At 40.2% G+C, this 20,322-nt stretch overlaps 1 protein-coding gene across 1 annotated transcript in view; it reads left to right on the top strand.

The window, feature by feature from the left end:
• LOC135222013 (exportin-7-like) overlaps window positions 1-20,322 on the top strand; it is a 364,750-nt gene that overhangs the window by 36,273 nt on the left and 308,155 nt on the right. Inside the window, exons 3-7 of the mRNA XM_064260138.1 lie at window positions 7,674-7,843; window positions 9,263-9,518; window positions 10,851-11,020; window positions 18,387-18,506; window positions 18,787-19,014. Of these exons, the coding sequence (XP_064116208.1) occupies window positions 7,674-7,843; window positions 9,263-9,518; window positions 10,851-11,020; window positions 18,387-18,506; window positions 18,787-19,014 (944 nt within the window). The remainder of the gene's footprint in view (window positions 1-7,673; window positions 7,844-9,262; window positions 9,519-10,850; window positions 11,021-18,386; window positions 18,507-18,786; window positions 19,015-20,322) is intronic.

The following is a 20,322-nucleotide window of genomic DNA, read 5'->3' as shown; positions in this document are numbered from 1 at the left end:
GACCATTTCGGTAGAGTCAAAGTTGACCGAAGGTTGAAAATTTGTCACTTATCATTTTTTATATGAAAATATCTCAAAATTGATAAAAGCTACAACCATGGGTAGTTTTTAGTTGTATTGTGCATGAAATTGCGCACATTTCCATATATAAAACTTTATGTAACGGCTAATTTTAAAATGGTGCAAACATTACCACAATCGCATGTATGATTTTTTTCGGAAGAGTTACTAAAATATAAGTTTCAGCTTACAATGGTGTTTTTTTACCAATTCGGTAGTCAAAGTTGACCGAAGGTTGAAAATTTGGCACTTATTGTTATTTATATAAAAATATCTCAAAACTGATAAAAGCTACTATCATGAGTATTTTTTTTATTGTATTCTACATAAAAATGCGCACATTTTCATATATAATACTCCATGTAACGGCTAATTTGTTCATGAAACTTACCTGACAGATATATATATAGCTGTATTTTCTGAAGTCCGACAGAATTTAAAAATTCGCGGCACACGCAGTGGGCGGCCAGGTGGTAGTACCCATTCCCGCCGCTGGGAGGCGGATATCAGGAACTATTCCCATTTTCTATTCATATTTTTTTCTGTCGCCGTCGTAAACAACTGTTTACAGACCTCCGCCTAGGATTTTGAAAAACTTCATTAGCCACTTAAGTATCCTAATTATTCTTTCGATTATTAACTTGGATTTGTGGCTAGGCATACGCTATCGTAAATTTTTTCATTGCATTTGATGTCTGAAGCTAGTTAGCCTAGTTTCAGACTTTGTTGTCTGCATGGTAAGGTGAGGCTACCGGAACTTTCGGTAGACACTCGCTTAGTATATATGACGTTTACCATGTTTTCTTTGCATAAGTTCAATGTAATTAGTGTAATGTGTGACTGATTACGGAAGAAGGAGGATTCATTTACGCATTTTAGAGCGTGTTAGAATCAGGAGTTTTCCTCCACAGTAAACAGAAGTTAGAAATAATGAACCTTCTAACCTCCTGTAGATTTTATTTTGCCTAACCCTGTGGTATGGCTTACGGGCCTAGAAGAAGTGTCTGCTAGAGGATTACATCAAGTAATCTTAGACTAAAGTGCTCGCTCTCCAATCAGTGTTGTGAAGTGTAGTGCCCCTTGTGTTGTGGAGGGGGCGTCAGATCGGCCCCATAATGCCTCTAGGCCTGGACCTCTGTCGGACTCCCAGGACTCAGGGAGAGGGCATGTCGAAAGCCGCAAGAGGGTTACGGGGGCTCCCCACCGATCTGGCGTCCCTTTGGCAGAACCTGTTGACGCTTCCCAGGCTGCTAAAGATCGTGCACGTGCACGAATCTTGAAGGATTGCTTCTCGTCCTCCGAGGCGCCCTCCCCACACAGGGGTTGGAGTTCTCGGAAGGACTCGCGCCCCCTAAAGAAGCTTAAGAGAAGAGGACGCTTCACGTCCTCTCTCTCGTCACGAGAGGATGAAAGAGTAAAGAGACCACATTTTCCCGTTTAGAAGAATGCACTGGCTCTTTTCCTAAGGGACATTTAAGGAGGCTCATTCATCTTGCCAGAAGAGTGATTTGAGCCTCCTGCGAGTGAACGCTCATGTATACATCATTTATACATTATTAAGGAGGCTCATTCATCTTGCCAGAAGAGTGATTTGAGCCTCCTGCGAGTGAACGCTCATGTATACATCATTTATACATTATTAAGGAGGCTCATTCATCTTGCCAGAAGAGTGATTTGAGCCTCCTGCGAGTGAACGCTCATGAAGTTAGAGCTGTTTCAACCTCGCTAGCAATTCCAAAGAATTTGGTAATCAAGGACATTCTTGATTCCACCTTTTGGAGGAGCAACTCAGTATTCGTCTCCTCTCCTCCATGGCGCTCCGTATACGTTATGTAACGTTCGCTTTACTTCGAAAAAGCAAGCTGATAAGTTTGACGGCCGGCAAGCTGCTTTGCACAGTCAAACAACTTATGTCTCTGGTCGCATAAGAAGGGCAATTTAGACGTGAGGAAGCTTTTGGAGGTGCTCGACGTCCTATAAGTAGAGACATTCTCCAGGACGCTCGGCAAGCACCTTGCGGAAGACGAAAGCCATACGTCTTCCTTTAGTGTTCACACTCTTCGGAGCAGCGTGCGGCTCCATGGAGACTCGCATGAGGACGTCCCTTAAAAATATTCAACGTCATACGCAAAAACGCGGTTCGTCATAACATTGAGATGTTGGCAAGGTCGCTCGCCAGGACGCCTCTTGGCGGGCCTTGCATGCATCAAGGCGCTCAACGAGTTCCTCTCTGAAACGTCGTTCAGAAGACTTGGTGTTCTCTGCTCAGACACGCTCGTAGCTAAGCAGGACGTTTTTTGAGGACGCTCAGCAGGACGCTTTCCAGGACGCTAAGCAGGACGCTTTTGAGGACGCTCGGCAGGACGCTTTTGAGGACGCTCAGCAGGAAGCTTTCCAGCACGCTTTTGAGGACGCTCAGCAGGACGCTTTTGTGGACATTCGCCAGGACGCTTCGGTGGAAGCTCGGCAGGACGCTTTGCGAGAGAAAAGACTTGTTGAAGGCGTCTTATTTGCTGTTGAGGACATTTCTTTACAGAAATTTTTAAAAGGATTCGGAGTTAGCGGAGAGACATACCCGAATTTTTTCTTCGATCCCTCTTTCTCTTCATCGATTTCTTTGAGAATCGGGAAGATTATATACTCGATTCCTGGGTGACTTTCGGTCATGTTAAAGGGTTTTCCCTAATAGCAAAGTGCTAATAGTTTTGTCAAGTCAGGACGTTTTCCCCATTGTCATTTAAGTGGGGGACCCCTCATAAATGGGGTAGTTCTCATTGACATAGATTTTAACGTTTTTATCGTTTAAGCGGATAAACTCATTAACAAATTTCGGAGAGCTCTCATTCATTTCAGAGGCTCATCCGGGGTTAAGAGAAAGACTTGTAGACTATCCAGGAAGTCTTTTGTCCAATATCATAAGAACATTGAACGGTCTTTTCGATCCTCGGTTCTCTCTTGATGATCTCTATTCGAATATTACTCCCTTTTCTTGGAAAAGAGTCTTGGCAAAGAGTCAAGGAGTTCTTTTAAAAGTCTCGTTCATTAGAACGTGGACAGTCGTTTTCCTTTCTTTCTCTCTTCCTCGTCGAGGAAAGATGTAGTAGAGAATTCGATGTTCAAATTACTACAATACTTACGTAGTTTTATCCTTTGGCGTCATTTTGCTAACGCATGGGTCAAGTCATATACGCATATCGTATTTACCTCTGCGGATAGAAGCCGAAAGAACTGTTGTTCTAAGTATTTATTTGACACTTCCTTCAACCTTCCAAGAGTTTTCGGAGTAAGAACAACTCTTCAGGTATTGTTACGACAACACCAACTCAGCTTCTGTATTTAGCGAATTCTGTTTCGTTTAAATAGGCCTGCTTGAGAGTTTCCTTTTGCTCGATAATATCATACCTATTCCTTCGTAAAGGGAGTAGCTGGCAACTCAGGCAGATAGTATTCTGTTCACCATTGAAGCTTTCCTTCGAGGAAGACTTCTCCTTCACTCTTTTTGATAGAGATCGAAGGTGGTCGATCTCCCAATCCTTATTTTGTTTTCTTGAAGGAAAGAATTTAGGATGGAGATCGTTGTTCAGAATACTATAAATATACTACGTATATTAACCTCGCGACATGATTCTACTAAGCAGTTGAATTGTCCGAGGGGGGGGTAGGCGCATATCCTAGTTAATTCTACGGATTGCGACTTAGACGAGAAGTATTCTAATTGAACTGCAAACACCAACTCAGCTTCTGTATTTAGCGAATTTTTGTTTCGTTTGTTTTTTAAATATGCCTGCTTGAAGAGTTCCTTTTGCTCGATAATTTCATACCTATCCCTTCGTAAAGGAGTAACTGGCAACTCAGGCACATAGTGCGAGACGATGAACAAGGCTGCTGTTACTGTGATCTACGCAGTACCGGCTAGCTCGGTTTCATGCGCGGTTGGTTACGTCTCTCCCTCCCTTGCGGGAATGGCTGAATAAACCGTCTCTCTGCCCTACAAATCATGGATTTTAGCCTCGGGTTGAGGAAATTTCTAGTAATCTTGAATGATCATGCCTGCCGTTTACTTAGAAAATTTCAACAAGATATCTCTTATACTTGTTCGGTGCGGGTTTACCGCACGGTAACATTCTGTACGAATCTACCGCGGCATACCACTATAATATGCTCCCTGCTTATGCAAAGCGCAGCCTTATTTAGGGAAGGAAGCAGGCTGAGTGAGGGAATGGATGAGTTTGCTGGGGACCATTTCCTCGCTGGAGAAGCTTGTTTTCCCTGAATAAACAGCAATTCAGACCTCTACAAATTTTCCTCACGAAGAAATTGGAATAACATCAAAGATCTTGTAATTCTAATTTTCTCTCAACGGCTTGAGGATCACCTCGGGTGATAGCGAGAGGGTGCCAGACATCCGAACAGAGAACAGATGTTCTGGCACATTGTCTGAAAGAATTGGAAGCCAAATTGGTCGGCTCTCCAGTTCCTCGAAGGGTGAGTTTGGATCGAGTGGCCCAAATCATCTCGGATAATTTCTCAGCTCTCTCATAGCTCGAGAAGAGAGAATTGGTTATGGGCTTGGGCACGGAAACGTAACGATCCTCAAGAGGTTCGTTAAACTAGTGCACGTCCGTGCGGGTCTTCTCGATCGAAGGCAACAACTACTGACGTCTGAGTAATCCTCACTTAGAAGTATGTCGAAAGTGAGGAGAGACTGAGGGCGTCCTTTCGTTAAGTTTTTCGTAATATTGAAGACGAAGGAGCTTCCTCTTAAGTTGTTCCCTTATTCATGATCCTAGAGGATTAGCTTTAGTCGCCACATGTTGGCCTCTAAGAGGTTGGATTCACAGAGGTCAGGTAATTCAGAGAATTGTCCAGACCCTTCCCGAGAGAATCGGTGTAATCTAACATCGTCACTTAGTGAAGTATCTAATATCTCTCCTCTCTGAGTCTGAAGGAGTTCAGACTATCGAGAAGCGATAAGATCTTCAAGATTAATGGCAGTCTCTTGGCCAAGGCAAAGCAGTGCTGCCTGTTTTCAGTGTTCAATCGGAGGGGGCCGTTTCTGGAGATAGTGAAGGGAAATGACTGTTCCTCCACCTCGACCTCTGTGAATTTCGTTATGGTTCTATCTTTCCGTATGAAGTATGAGAATAAGATAGAAGTCCTAACTATTGTAGAATATGCAAATATGTTGTTGACGGCCTCTAGGCTCAGAGATTCGGTTCTGTCAAACAACAAAGCTTCACGATCTTTGAGGTCTGTGGAGATCTTGAAATTCTCTGGATCAAAGGTTCCGGCATGGAACTTAGACGTAGTCTGAGTTTCTGATGCCAAAAGCATTTCGAACCTATCCTTTCTGCGAACTTAATACACGTGGGACCAGAAAGGCTAATATTCTAACTGCTCTAGCCACGGCAAGGAGGGTTAGTGAGGTTTTTAGCCATCATCAGAGGTTTTGGCTTTAAAGGACATAATGCGGTCTGTCCTCTAAGCCTTCTGTTCTTGATAAAAGAACTAAAAACCTGTCATAACCCTTGACCCGAAGGCTTGGAGACCAAGGGTATGGCACAAATTATTGGGCAAGGGCATTAGAGAGTCCTGTGCCCTGTAGGGTCTCTCAAGTTTTATCTTGATAAAACTATAGAAAGTCAAGGTCAACGGACAATCTGCGTGTTCCGTAAAAAGACCAGACTGGTTCATGTCCAAGAACACCCTGGCATTATAGCCAAGGAGTTCTTTTAAGAGGTCTCATTCATTATGTTTGCATAAAGATTTGAGATTTTTTCTTAATATGAATGCTCAAGAGGTGAGGGCGCGGCCTCGGAAGCATTTCAACAGAGCATGACACTCAGTAACATCCTGAGTGCCACGCTTTAGCGAAGCAACTCTGGGTTCGCTTCACACTCCCGACAATCTGCGGTGTTCCGTAAAAAGACCAGATCGGTTCATGTCCAAGAACACCCTGGCATTATAGCCAAGGAGTTCTTTTAAGAGGTCTCATTCATTATGTTTGCATAAAGATTTGAGATTTTTTCTTAATATGAATGCTCAAGAGGTGAGGGCGCGGCCTCGGAAGCATTTAACAGAGCATGACACTCAGTAACATCCTGAGTGCCACGCTTTAGCGAAGCAACTCTGTGTTCGCTTCACACTCCCGACGGGATGTGAAGACGACATTTCAGATCCGTAAGTCGCTAGGACCATACATATCCGTAGATATATTATTGGGTGCAGGAAGCAACACGAATCCTATCCTATAGAAAAGGGATAGGTGTGCTTTTAACTTTGAAGGGTTGGTCGCTTGAGGCGCGTTCCTTTTCTTTAGCCTAGAATGTTATGGAACTAACTTTGATAGGTTAGGTCAGGTGGTGGTTTTAGCTTCGGTGCCCTCAGAAGTATGGTCATATGGTCTAGTCACATTGTGGTCACGCCCCCGTTGACAGATCATCTAGAGCGCACCAGCATTACAGGTTCTCTACCTTCCTTCTGGCGGAACTCTAGTAACGCAGAAGCAGACTTTGGTGACAGTAATCATGAAGTCGGCTATGCTAACAGGTCAGGAACCAAGATGTATATCATCTACTTAATTTAGTTTCCCAAAAATCCTATTCTGTCTCTTCCCACCATCCGAAGGTGGGATTCAGCTATATATATATATCTGTCAGGTAAGTTTCATGAACAAAATGTTATTGTTATAATACAATTAAGTTTGTTCATACTTACCTGGCAGATATATATAATTAAAGTGCCCACCCACCTCCCCTCAGGAGACAGTGGCACTGATAAAATATGAATAGAAAATGGGAATAGTTCCTGATATCCGCCTCCCAGCGGCGGGAATGGGTACTACCACCTGGCCGCCCACTGCGTGTGCCGCGAATTTTTAAATTCTGTCGGACTTCAGAAAATACAGCTATATATATATCTGCCATTTAAGTATGAACAAACTTAATTGTATTATAACAATAACATTTTAAAATGGTAAAAAAAATTATGTCAAAGTGACTAAATAATTTCAGAGATGTGTCACAGATACTTTTTAGTGCGGCAAGAAAGAAATTCGCGCTTGCGCGCCTGCGTAACGATTGTAACAAACAACAAAACACCTCGATCCGTGAACTCCCAGCATCCCCCAAGGCGCGTGATTCAAAAGTTTTAGGCTGGTAGGCCTATAAGTATTTTTCCGCGAATTTAAAAAAAAAATTTTTTTGAGTCGACGGATGGTACGTCCATTCGGCATACGGGAGACATTTTGACTCGACGTTTAATACGTCCATTCGGCGTTTAAGGGTTAACATAAATTGCAGAGTACTTGACTCTATTATCTGGGGAGTGACATAAAATTTTCTTGATCTTCAGAGTTATGCATGTAATTATGATTAGATGCTTTTATATGAAACACTTGTGAGTAGTAATTTTTTTGAACATATTAATATCCACACTCGCAAATATTGATCGTCAGAAAAACTTGGAGTGTAGATTTTTTATGCTGGTGTGGCTAATAGCTATTTGCTCGTATTAAGGCTATTTATGATTGATGGGTTTATAGGAAAACTTTGTAACCTAAAAGTATTGTGTGGAACACTCAATTTAATATTTCATTTTTTCGTATGTTTCAGGTAACTACGTTTTGAACTATTTAGCTACACGTCCAAAGTTGGTGCATTATGTCACCCAGGGTTTAGTGGTATTATTTGGTCGTATTACAAAGTTGGGTTGGTTTGATGGCTTGGAAAAGGAAGACTGGGCTTTCAGAAATGTGGTTGGCGATGTTTCACAGTTCCTACAGGTAAAGTTAATTTTATGAAGTCTTCATTTAGTGCATAATTGTATTTTCTGAAGACATAGTGTAACGAGTAATGACGAGTGTAAAGGTTGATGAGCTTTTGTAATACTTGAACTGGAAATGTTTCCTAAAGAATTATAGTTGTTCTACAACAAACCCATTACTTTTCAAAACGTGTATATTTGTTTTTAAGTCCACATTCATTAGATTTCTTCAAAAGAAAATTGCAATAAACTGTACAAGGAGTATGCATCGGTTGATCACATAAGTCCACTCTAACTTAATTTTACCTGTAGAATTTGCCAATTGACACCCAGTAATTTTCTCAGTAGTATCACTTGCATGAATACATCTCATCATCTTGGTCTAAAGATGAGTTGTGAAGTGGTCTTGTAGTCAGAGGTGTGTCATAACATCTTTGTGATATTGTTACTGTCTTTGGAAGTTGCTGTATATTATACAGATGTCATGATTGTTGACATTAGTTTTGTGATGAATTGTACTGGTATTGCATCATTATCATGCCATATTGTTCTGTCATTGTACTGTAGTCAAAGGCATCAAAATCCTTGCACAAAGATATTTATATTAGTAATCATAAAGCCCAACAGTAAATGACAAAATATATGGAATAATAAGGAAGATAGTAGCATTAAAACAAATCAAACAAAATTTTAGGCTATGGAATTCGTCATGTGAAAAGGACAGACACATAAAATAATTTTGACTTGTCACACAATGGTCACTAACATTTTACAAATGGATATTGACTGAATAGCCCATGTAGCTCAAACCCTACATTTTCAGATTGCAAAATAATATTAATTGATATTTTTTGAGTAGATGTTCAAAATACTGCATATGTAGCACTTGGCAACCAGTGGCAAATTTTGGAAACTACTTAAAAATTTTGTCAATCTCCATCATTTTCAGTAAACCCAATTACAAGTTTTTCAGTGCTGGAATTTAATCAATAGAATCTAAACCTTGCTACTCAAGACAAACCCTTTCGGTCAGCCCTGTGATTACCAAATTGGGCTGGTTGAAATACTGCATGATGTGCCATTTGCATTACAACATATCCAGGGTGGGATATTACATTTTCATTAAGCAGGCTGGCTAACTGCAACACAGTTTGTTACTAGTCTTAGTTCATCACTGCAAATAATCCTGGAAATCATGAAAGTTGACCCTATACTTCTATTATGTACAGTAGTTTGTTGTTGTATCTGAAATTTTCATTATGCTTACTTTTGTGGTTGCACTTCATAGTTAGATTAATACCAGTTACCTTTAGCACTGATTTACACCATAATGTAGGTGTTGAGGCATAAGGGATTACAGTTCAGTTAGGATTACTATTTATATTGTTCAGATTCATTTCATTGTTTGTATGCCTAACTGTGTCTCATCCATTTTCAGGGATCGGTTGAGCATTGTGTTATAGGTGTGCAGCTTCTTGCCCAGTTGACAGCTGAAATGAATCAAATATCTGAATCAGATGCCAACAAGTCCCTAACCAAGCATCGGAAAATTGCAAGCTCATTTAGAGACACTCAGCTATATGATATCTTCCAGTTATCGTGTACCCTTCTAAGGACAGCACTTGAAAGTTCCAAAACACTTAATTTCAATGATGAGAGTCAGCATGGTTTAATGACCAATCTTTTGCGATTGGGTGAGTGAAGTTTTACAAGTGTTCTAAATTTGATTAATAAATTAACCTGTGCTAGGAGTAGAACTAATACAGGAGCAAATCAGCCCTTACCCTTCCCAGTCAGAATTTTCAAAGTTGAAAAGTAGAATCAGTAAGCAGTGTCCCATCACCTACCTTGTGAGTACAGGCAGTTTCGGTTATTGGCGCCATAAGGTGCATATTTGTTCATGGTGCCATAACATACCTAACATAGGCACTGTTAACCGGTTATCGGTGCCATTAACCGAAACCTTGTGCCATAAGCACCATAAATTGCCGAGTTCAGGTTAATGGCAGTTTTCACTTATCAGCACCCCATCAAGAATGGAAGCCCCCCCCCCCCCCCCTCCCCCCCCCCCCCCCCCCCCCCCCCCCCCCCCCAATAACCGGAACTGCCAGAGGAGTAGTATGTAAAAAATTTTTAATTTAACATTAGGAACACAAAAGTCAGTGAGTTGCGTTAAATGTGATCAGTTCTGCAATGTAGATGATCAGCTTTTAGTTCAGGGAAACTCGTATAATGGACAGAAGTAAGAATTATACACCATTAATGTATAAAATGCCATTTTATTTTAATGTACCAAACTGCTGGAAGTGGATTCTTTTCATTGTTACGATATGCAGATGATTTTTATGTTAAAAATGAGGGATTGTGTATAGGTAATTACCTCTGATTGTGGTTCAGTACTGCTTAGTAATGTATTTTACTGGTTTAATTGCATTGACCAGTTAAACATCACTGAAAATAAGAATTTTATAGATGTTAGGATGTGAAAAAAAGGTTAGCAGCAGGAGAATGTAGTAGAGAACTGAATAGCATAGATTAAGCTAACGGTGTAAATGTTACCAGTATACAATATACAGGCTGTAAATGTATTACCAATTGAGAGGTCTCTCAGTGTTAAAGATAAGCCATTGTTTTGACTTTTTCCATTTTATAGGAGTATTTTCATTTGATCTTAGGTTCTTTTAGAGATTGTTTGCTCGTGAATTTTACTTGCACTCGCTGTAGCTTTTCATCCATATTTTTGTTCTATTTTACATTTGTTTGTGTAATATCAAATTATGGAATCACAGGTAAAATGATTGTCTTTGTGCAAGAGTAACTTACAAATGTACCACAGTTCTTTGATTTGTGTGTTATCATATTTTTTTTAGGTTAGTTGGATATAATATTTGCCTGCCCATGTGTGGTCCTAACTAGGAATTTTGGACACAATACGTTTTTGGAAGTATGAAAGGTATTGACATTTTTACCAAAAAATATATTGATTTTTTTCTTCTCTGAAGCATAACAGGATTATTCTTTTTCAGCACTGAACTGTTTGACATTTGACTTCATTGGTACTTCAGTCGATGAAAGTAGTGATGATCTAGGAACAGTACAGATCCCTACATCCTGGAGACCAGCTTTTCTTGATTTTTCCACAGTTCAGCTGTTTTTTGATCTATATGCGTCATTACCAACTTCCTTGTCACCAGTGGTATGTTATAGTGTATGTGTTGTTAAGTTTTTTCTATTGAAATGGTGTTATATCGATTAGTTAAGTTTTCTCTTGAAATAGTGTTATATTGATGAGTAATTTTAGATTGTTCATATAGGAAACAAAGTTTTCTCTTGAAATAGTGTTATATTGATGAGTAATTTTAGATTGTTCATATTGGAAACAAACCTTCGATCTTAACATAAGGATAAATAACTTAGTGCCAGCTGGAAACCAGTAAAGTTAAAAAATTGTGTACGCAAGGAACTACGTATTGGCATCTGTGCTTGGTCACAAGTCATGCGGAGCCACCCACATACCCCTCTTTAACTCATGATCCTGTTAGTTATTTTCTTACCACCTTTAAAGAGAGGACGTGCTTTGCTTTCGTCCTTTTAAAGCCAGTTTAGTTAGCACACTGTTGTTTTGAATCTGTTGAGTGTGGAATTTCCGGGCGATATTGTGAACATGGAACATTCTCATGGTTCAAGATTTCCTGGATATCACAAGAAGCAGATAAGCACCCAGATATTATCTTCAACGTTTTTGAAGTCGGAGTACACACATTGTTTAGGAGGTCATAGGTACAGAAACTGTTCAGATACAGTTAATTTGCCTGCCTGTACTTTGGATATTTCACATATACCATATGGCTTGCCCATGAATCCAAAGCTTGGTGTATCAGGAGGTGCTTTGGGAAGTAATTTTGACTAATTGTGCTCCTTTCCCTGCAGGGTGGGGTGTGCATCGCCATCTTGTTTTCGTTCCAGATACGGAGGCAGAGTTGATGGGGATGTGCGATCGGTGTTAGGCCTATCAGGAGTACCAACCCAAGAAGCACTTCCCTCCAGGGTGCTTCGCTATGGATGTCCCTTCTACCCTGATATGTACTGAATGGCGGTCGAATGCATCGACATCTGTAGAGAAGCAGATAGTACAACACCTCAGCCTTTTGAGTTGTGGTTACTATACCTACAGGAATAATAACAGCCTTGCACTTCCTGTCGAGTCCTGGTGTCACATTCAAGATGATCAGTGACGTCATAAACATGTCGCCCTCCATGAGTCACATCACAGCTGCGGCCTACACAGAGATGTGCTTCCATTTTCACTTCTTTGATGTACAAGAGCACTGTACAAGTACGCTTCCTGATTTAGTGACATGCACATTTTTTTTAGACAAATTGCCAGCGTTAGGAGAAATAACAAACATACTGGTGGAGAAGATGCAAGTCTTCCCCTTAGGCGTCAACAAGCTTCGGTGATGTTTACGCCAGTGCGTTTTCCTGCCAATCGTTGGAGAATTGGGACTTCGTGGCTGATCCTTGGACCAAGAGGAGAAGTTTCATCTCCATCTTCGAGCCAGGACTGTTACATCCCTATTATAAGAAAGCACAAGAAGTAGTTGTAAATGTCGAACAGGTGACTGATGGAAGCTTGGTCTAGTATGGCTGTGAAGAGTTGGAGAATGCTTGAATCAGGGACTTCCTGACTGATTCTCGTGCCAAGAGGAGAAGAAGAATTTTTCTTCATCTTGGCAGCAAGAGTATCATCGACAACCTCATGCTTCCATCAAGCATGATGATGTCATAGCCAAAACTGCTATCAAATTGGTGGCAGTCATGATGCCACGACAGCCTACTGCTGCCAGCCTCTTGTCTTTGGTGGCGTCAATATAATTATGCGAGCATGCACTTATGGAGAAATTTGACAGTTTTGGAAAGGAAATTGAAAAGACAAGCAAGATGGAAGACGGGAGTCGTCGTCGTCGTCGTGATCTTGAATTTTCTCATAGGATAAGCCACGGCAATGCTGGTGCGTGCTCCAGTTAAATTTTGGAATAAGGGTATGATAACAGATCCTTGTGCCAAGTGGAGAAGAATTATTTTTTCTTCGTCTTCGAGCCGGGGACTGCCACATCCCTCCAAAGGGGAAAGCTTAAGCAGTAGTTATTAGCTCAGTCTACTATTGACATTTGCTGTTTAGGTTATCAACAGTCCAGTGATAGCCTGGGTTTTGAAAACCATGGCGGCCGTAGAGCTGTGATAGACTTTAGAACCAGGGCGGATTTAAGAACTGTGACAGTCATGAGAACTATAACAACTGCAAGAACTATGATGGCCATGAGGACTATGAAGACTATGAGAATTATAACCAATGTAAGAACTATGACAGCTGTGAGGAATATGACTGCCGTAAGGACTATGACAGTCATAGGAGGCAACTGTGAAAACAGTGACGGGTGTAGAAATCGTTTGTAAGAACTATGGGGACTGGTTATCATTAGAACGAGAACAGTCGTAGTTTTACAGCGCACACAATGCTTGACGGCCATAAGGTCCACGCAGTAGTTAATGAGATGTACCACCCTCTCATTTACGTTTAAGAGAAGTGAAGGTGCATCAGCCACATTCACCTGCTGTCTACCAACGTTGGCGCCCATCACAACCAGTATGGATTCATCTAGTAATCACATAGTGCATTATGGGAATTAACAGACTTTGGATTGACCCAAAACTTCAAACCTTTACAGATAAGAAGAATTTCCTTGTTTTATATACTTTTTTGGTATAATCTGGTTTGTTCCTATAAGAATATTGACCAAACACTTTTACTCTTAGACAAGTATTTATAGTTCATCGATAGTTTGGTTCCTTTGCAGTAAAGTACTGTGGAACCATTCCACTTGACGATAACTCACGAAACACATTTCAGTTTCTGATCGCACAAGGTGGTTTTTTCTTGGGAGTAGAATTGGTTGTGATAGGTATCCCATAAACTAAGATTCAGGCCTACTCATTGAGTGAGTTTCTGGAGTATAAGCCAGGAAGAAAACTTCAAGTCAAAAGGAGGTGGAACTTCTTTCTTTCACCATTTTAGGTAGCAAAGCCTAAGTAGTCCACTTGTAACCTAGGATGCTATAGCCCAGCTAATCAAGTCATACCCTTTAGCCTAACAAGCGGTTGAATTCGTAGCCTACCCCAGCTAGTCTGAATCTGCCGCTATTATCTTAGTCTAATCTGAGTAGTAGTTCTTAGCTTAGACTGTCCAACTAACTGGTTCAGGCATACATGTACCCTAGTTCGAGCATACATGTACCAACTGAGCCTAGCAAATGGTTGAGGTCTTAGCTTTCGAACCTGCATTTACTATCTTAGCTTAGTCTGAGTGGTACAGTTCTTAGTTAGCTTAGCCTAACTCCTGGGTTAGCTAGTTCCGACATACATGTCAACTTAGCCTAATAATGGGTTGATGACTTAGCATGGCCTTTCTACTTGAACATGCCTTTACTATCTTAGCTTGGTCTGACTAGTACCTAGGCTACCCATTTGGAACACTTTTACCACCTCAGCCTAGCAGTTGGACCGTGGTTGTGGTTTTAGCCTAACATATATAGTCTGAACTTTCTTGGACAACTTTAACTTAAATTAAGTCGTTGAGATTCTAGAATAAGGTAGTCTATCCTAGCCTAGACTTGTTAGTGTAATTATACTGATCAACTTAGCCTAGCCAAAGTGATGGAGGAGTTAGCTTAGCCTTATTGGTGGAAGAATTAACCTAGCCTAACCTAGCCAAGCCAGTGTGAACCTGGTCTTGCCAACTTGAAATAAATTAACCAGTTCGAATTTTACCATACCTACTCAACCTAGTCCAAGTGGTTGGTTGCTAGACTAACCTAGCACCTTCGAATGAGTCCCTGCCATCCTGGCCTAGTTTCTAAGTATTGAAGACATGAAGTCATGAACCTAGCCTAGCGGGTTCGATCTTCATTTAACTGAAGCAGGTCATAAAACTTCATGATTTCTGGAAAAGGAAGGTTGAGAATTTCCCATTCTTGAAGAGTTTGAGGTTGGGTTAAGTTATGTTGGGTACAATTTTGAGCTAGGTTGCTTGAGAATGACCCCATGGTGGTTTCTGGCAGTATATGGTTTCTCTTTTGGAAGGCAACATATTGAACATATGCGCGTACATTGTAACAGATCACCGCATAGGATGTTTCACGGTTGGAAAGTAACGCCAAAGGAGCCCTGTCCTGTCTAACAGGTTAATTCCTTGGACAGTAGAATATATTATCATAGGACATTCCTTTGGGTTTTCCTATGATGATATTAGTATACTTGGAGACTTACGTAAGACCTGTCTACACTACAGGGTTATCTCTTTTTGAGCAGGCAGAAGATTCCATTCGGGATACTGGGAACAACCTGGAGGTTACACAGGCCCTCTGTTCTATCTGTTCCATCATATCCTGAACAGAGGAAGGGGTTCCATTAATTGAGGAGGACCTAAGATGAGAGACTGAAAAGATTTATCTTAGCACAGCCTTCTCTACCAGGTTCGTGTGGGGAAGAGGTACTACTGATAGGTAGGATTAATATCTCAGGTCTGTTACTTTTTCAAAGTAACAGTTCTAAGATTTTGTGGGCAGAGTATCAGCTCTAATGTAAGACGACTTCAGAGTTCTTCGTCTCACATATACAAAATGAGCCCTCTGCTGTGACTGCCTTTATAGAGGAGGTTTCTGTCCATTCAAGGCATTGTGTCAGTAGACAAAGATCTTGTGGAACTGTTGTCAGAGTAGAGGAAAGTCTCTCTAGTTACCTGTATGGGCTACACATCTGACTGGTGATTGGGTCATTGGGTATGTGAATATCATAGTCACACTAAGTAATCTTCAGATGACTCGAGCATTGAACTGGCTTGTGCACATAAAAAACTCAGATCTACTACATGAAAACTGTTTTCTCTCTGACCTTGGTAGAGTGGGAGTACTCAATAGCCAGGTTTTTTTTATGTAGATTCAAAAGTAGTTGGGAACAATAGTTTCCAATTTGCCCCAGGAACCAGGATAATGAGCCAGTATATCACAGGTCATGATGACAGATATATCTCTGTTTTTGTCACACTCAGTATGGTGTGAAGTTGTGTTAGAGACCTTCAGGAGGGCCGGCTTTGACTTGTCAAAGTACTCCGTGGTTATCTTAAGGACTCAGTCACCTGAAACGTAAATGTGGTAGATGTTAGGTGAAGACAAGCCAAACGGAGGAAGAGCGGTCAGAAATTTCCATGTATTTTTATTATTTGAGGTGATTAAAAAGCCTACTCCTTGTTGTCAAGTTTGTACCAATTTGGGTCATACAGAAGGGAAGGTCACCTCTGACAATTAAGAACATATCTGTTAAAATGATCGTGAAGGTTGGTTCATGACTGTATCAAACCATTTTCATGTTCTACATGAAGAATTTTACCCGCAGTTCCTTGGACGTTTAATGAGAAGGTTCTTTCAGAACCTCGTACTTCTTCGACATGTTTGATGAAGAGTTTACGTTGGGACAGGCTGAGCTAGGAAGAAGTGCCAGAAAGGCCTTATTCAACAGAAACGAGAGAGTCCGATGATGGCGGGAAGGCAAGAACCCGTGACGTTCAGAGGAATGAACTCGTACTGAGCAATTTAAGGAGGTGTCTGCTCATTGAATTTTGAGAGATGGTTCATCATTATGACAAACCACTTTCAATTCCCTACATAAAGGATGTTGCCCAGAGGTCCTTGGACACATTTTCCTGGGTCCTTCTGCTGGCTGCTCAACAAATTGTGTAACTCATCCAGCACCCCTGGCGGTCAGTTGGTATCTTGTCTAAGATGATGGTATGAATGTGAAATAGAATAGATAACTGGCCTCTTTCCTTTTCAAATTTTTTTCTCCTTCTTTACTTCGGGCAGTAAGAAGAGAGTACCATCACAAGCTGGAATGGACAAGATACAGGTGAGTGAAGTAGCTATACTGTTAGGGTTATTATCAGTGTAAGATACTTATCAGTAGCAAGACATTCCTCTCTTTAGCAAGGGGGAGAGGAATGATAACAAACCTACTTAAGTGGATGAATTGGTTTGTTAGAACAGATGTTCTTCTCTTCCTGAGACGCAATGAACTATGACATTTTGTAGAAACCCAGAAGTCTGACTCTATGATATTCATATATATCTTAGATTCTGAAATACTGGTCAGTTGTTTCGTAGAATACTGGTATTCAGAAAACTGATCAAAGGTGGCAAACTCCCAGTTGGTTAATAGTACTTACCTCCCACCAAAAGTAAGTCTATCCTAATGTTAGAACTGAAGGTTTGTTTCATATATGAACAAATGACAAATTTTTAACCAATATGTATTTTTCATAACTAACAAACCTGAGGTCTTAACATACAAAGGCCCACCTCTAACCACCCCTCTATCAACTTACCTGGGTTGGAAGAATAACTAACGGGGTCACGAGTTAAAGAGGGGTATGTGGGTGGCTCCACATGTCTCGTGACCAAGCACAGATGCCAATAGTCTCTTGTGTACACAATTATTTTAAGTTTTACTGGTTTCCAGCTGGTGCTAAGTATTTATTCTAATGTTAAGACCCCAGGTTTGTTAATTATGAAAAATACAAATTGGTTAAAAATATGTCATTTTTATCACAGTTTATACTATACATTGTAATCCACTCATGAGGATTGATACATATAGACTTTTTAATTTAATTTTAAGAGCACAACAGCTTTTAATGAACTAAGATAACTCCCTTTTTTGAATGTACTGTATGTGAATGTAATTGTTTTGCTCTCCAGTCTAAACTTTGTTGTAGGAAATTTTTGTGAAATGACTATAAATGGTCTTATAGTTTGTTTAGTCCAGTACTGGAAAGTTGTGCCTCAGTTTGCATCTCCTCTTAGACAAAAAAAGAAGCCATTTGAGGTTTGGAAAATTATTCTGCGTGGGAGACATCCTTGTTAATGTAAATTACTTTAAAGAGGAGTTAATTGTTCTTGCTGGTCTATATCCCAGGTGAAATGTGAGTTTGGGTTGTAAAACTAATGTTCCTACTCTGTTAAATAGTACTAGTTATTAATGAAACTTGCACAACACAAGTATCTTGTATCAACACTAGGGACCCAGGGATAATGAAGAAGAGGAAAATTAGGTTTTATACTACAGGCAGTCTCCGGTTATCGGCGGGGTGCTGATTAGTGATAACCGCCATTAACTGAAACTTGGCAATTTATGGTGCTTGTGCTGATAACTGAAACTTGGACCATTATGGCGCCATAAATCGCCGATTTTATGCCACTTGACAAGCCCCATAAAACTGGATCGTCATTAACTGAGTCCGCTGATAACCGGGAACTGCCTCTACTTTCTATTTTAAAGGTTATTTAAAATTGTTAGATATAAAATTTATCCATTTTAATTTGGTATGACCAATGAAATCCTTGTTCTGAGAACTTGTGTGTATTATTTATGTTTTCATATATTTCCATACATTTTACCTCCTTTACTCATAGCAACTTATTCTTATATATTGAATTTTCTTTCATTTTCAGGCATTGTCCTGTTTAGTCCAGATAGCCTCTGTGAGGCGTACTTTATTTAGTAATGAGGAGCGTGCCAAGTTCCTGTCCCAGCTAGTCAATGGAGTTAGAAAAATATTACAGAATCCACAGGTAAGGACAGTGTACTTTTGCATATTTATTAAAAGATCCTGTGTCTTACTGTTGAATTTCAGTAGTGTATTTAACAAAATTGAATAATATACTGTTCTATGTTACTTTAAAAGTAAGTGGTGAGTAGGTTCATTTGATGAAAAATAATTTTTAGATATATTTTATGCAGTTTGTGAATAAAACATCCTGTTCATTGGGGAGTAAGAATATCATTTTGAAGACATGTTGGATCTTTGGAATACATTTGGGAGCACTTAAATCATGGTTAACTTTGTTTCAGGGCTTGAGTGATCCTTCCAACTACCATGAGTTTTGTCGACTTCTTCTTAGATTGAAAAGCAATTACCAGTTAGGGGAACTGGTAACTGTTGAACACTACCCAGATGCAATACAACTCATTGCAAAATTCACAGTCGAGTCCCTCAATATGTGGCAGTTTGCTCCAAATAGTGTTCATTACCTTCTCTCCCTATGGCAACGCATGGTTGGGTCTGTTCCATACATGAAGGTTTGTAACTTTAAACTTTATACTTTATTTTAATGGTAAGGTTACTGGTGCATGATTTGATTATATGGAAGGGTTGGAATGTGTAAGAAAAACCGTGAAAATTAATTATCACCATTTTGGTTTTTGGGCTGTTTATATTGATCACAGAGGTGGTCGTCATCATGATGTTACTAAGGGAGAAGTATCTTGTAAAATGAGTTGATTCGTATATCAGGATCTTCAAAAGTCATTTTGACAGATTACCAAGACAAAATTAAATTTGTTCATATACAAAACAAACCTTTGGTCTAACATTAGGATATATACTAGTGCCAGCTGGACAACAGGTAGAATTAATTAAAAAAAACTTGCGTGATACAGGGACTATTGGCATCTGTACCCGGTCACGGGCCATTGTAGTTCCCACAATGCATCCCGTGACCTATCAGTTACTTTCCTATTGCCTTTACGAGAGGATGTGATTATTCTCTATCTCTTTAAAGCTGGTTTAGTTTGCACATGTATTTTCATTGCTTTTCTTTTTATCTTTCCCTGGGTGATCTCAGTTTGTGAGATAATGGAGAATTTTGCTTCACCAACGGAACTTTCTTCAGGATCTCGCAAGAGAAAAAGGAAATGCCCTGGAGTGTCTACGGATCTAAACCCAATGTGTAGGTGCAGAGAAAACTTATGTACTATTACCAATACAGGCAGTCCCGGGTTACGACGGGGGTTCCGTTCTTGAGACGCGTCGTAAGCCGAAAATCGTCGTAAGCCGGAACGACGCTTGGGGAAATATGTCTTAAACTAATAAAAAGTTATAAAAACCTTACTTGTAATCCTTTGGTTACACTACATGTTGTTTCCTGTAGTTTTATGTACAACTGGAGTTATTTTCATAAAAGAATGCTGGTTCTTGAAGGTAAAAACTATTGTAATCCTCTGGTGACACTACATTCTTGAAGTTTTATGTACAACCTGGAGTGATTTTGCAAAATCTTGAGGGCTACAAGAACAGCTGATTACTATTTACGTATCATATAGACTAATTAAAGTAAATGTATCTTAAATAGGCTTATATATTAGTATCAACAAAACATTTCCTGCCATGAGTCAGAGGCCGTTTAATGAAACGAACACGTCTCTGTCCTATCTGTTCAGAAAATAAACGTTACGTCAATCCCCGAGACCATTGTTGCCAAGCGTCTCTCTCTCTCTCTCTCTCTCTCTCTCTCTCTCTCTCTCTCTCTCTCTCTCTCTCTCTCTCTCTCTCTCTCTGATCAAATTACATTGGAAAACTTGACATACGATTGCCCTAATATACGAATG

This window comes from Macrobrachium nipponense, chromosome 3 (genome assembly GCF_015104395.2).
Source record: "Macrobrachium nipponense isolate FS-2020 chromosome 3, ASM1510439v2, whole genome shotgun sequence".
Taxonomy (NCBI): Eukaryota; Metazoa; Arthropoda; class Malacostraca; order Decapoda; family Palaemonidae; genus Macrobrachium; species Macrobrachium nipponense.
The sequence above is the reverse complement of the archived record's forward strand: the minus strand, read 5'-3'. Positions and strand labels throughout refer to the sequence as shown.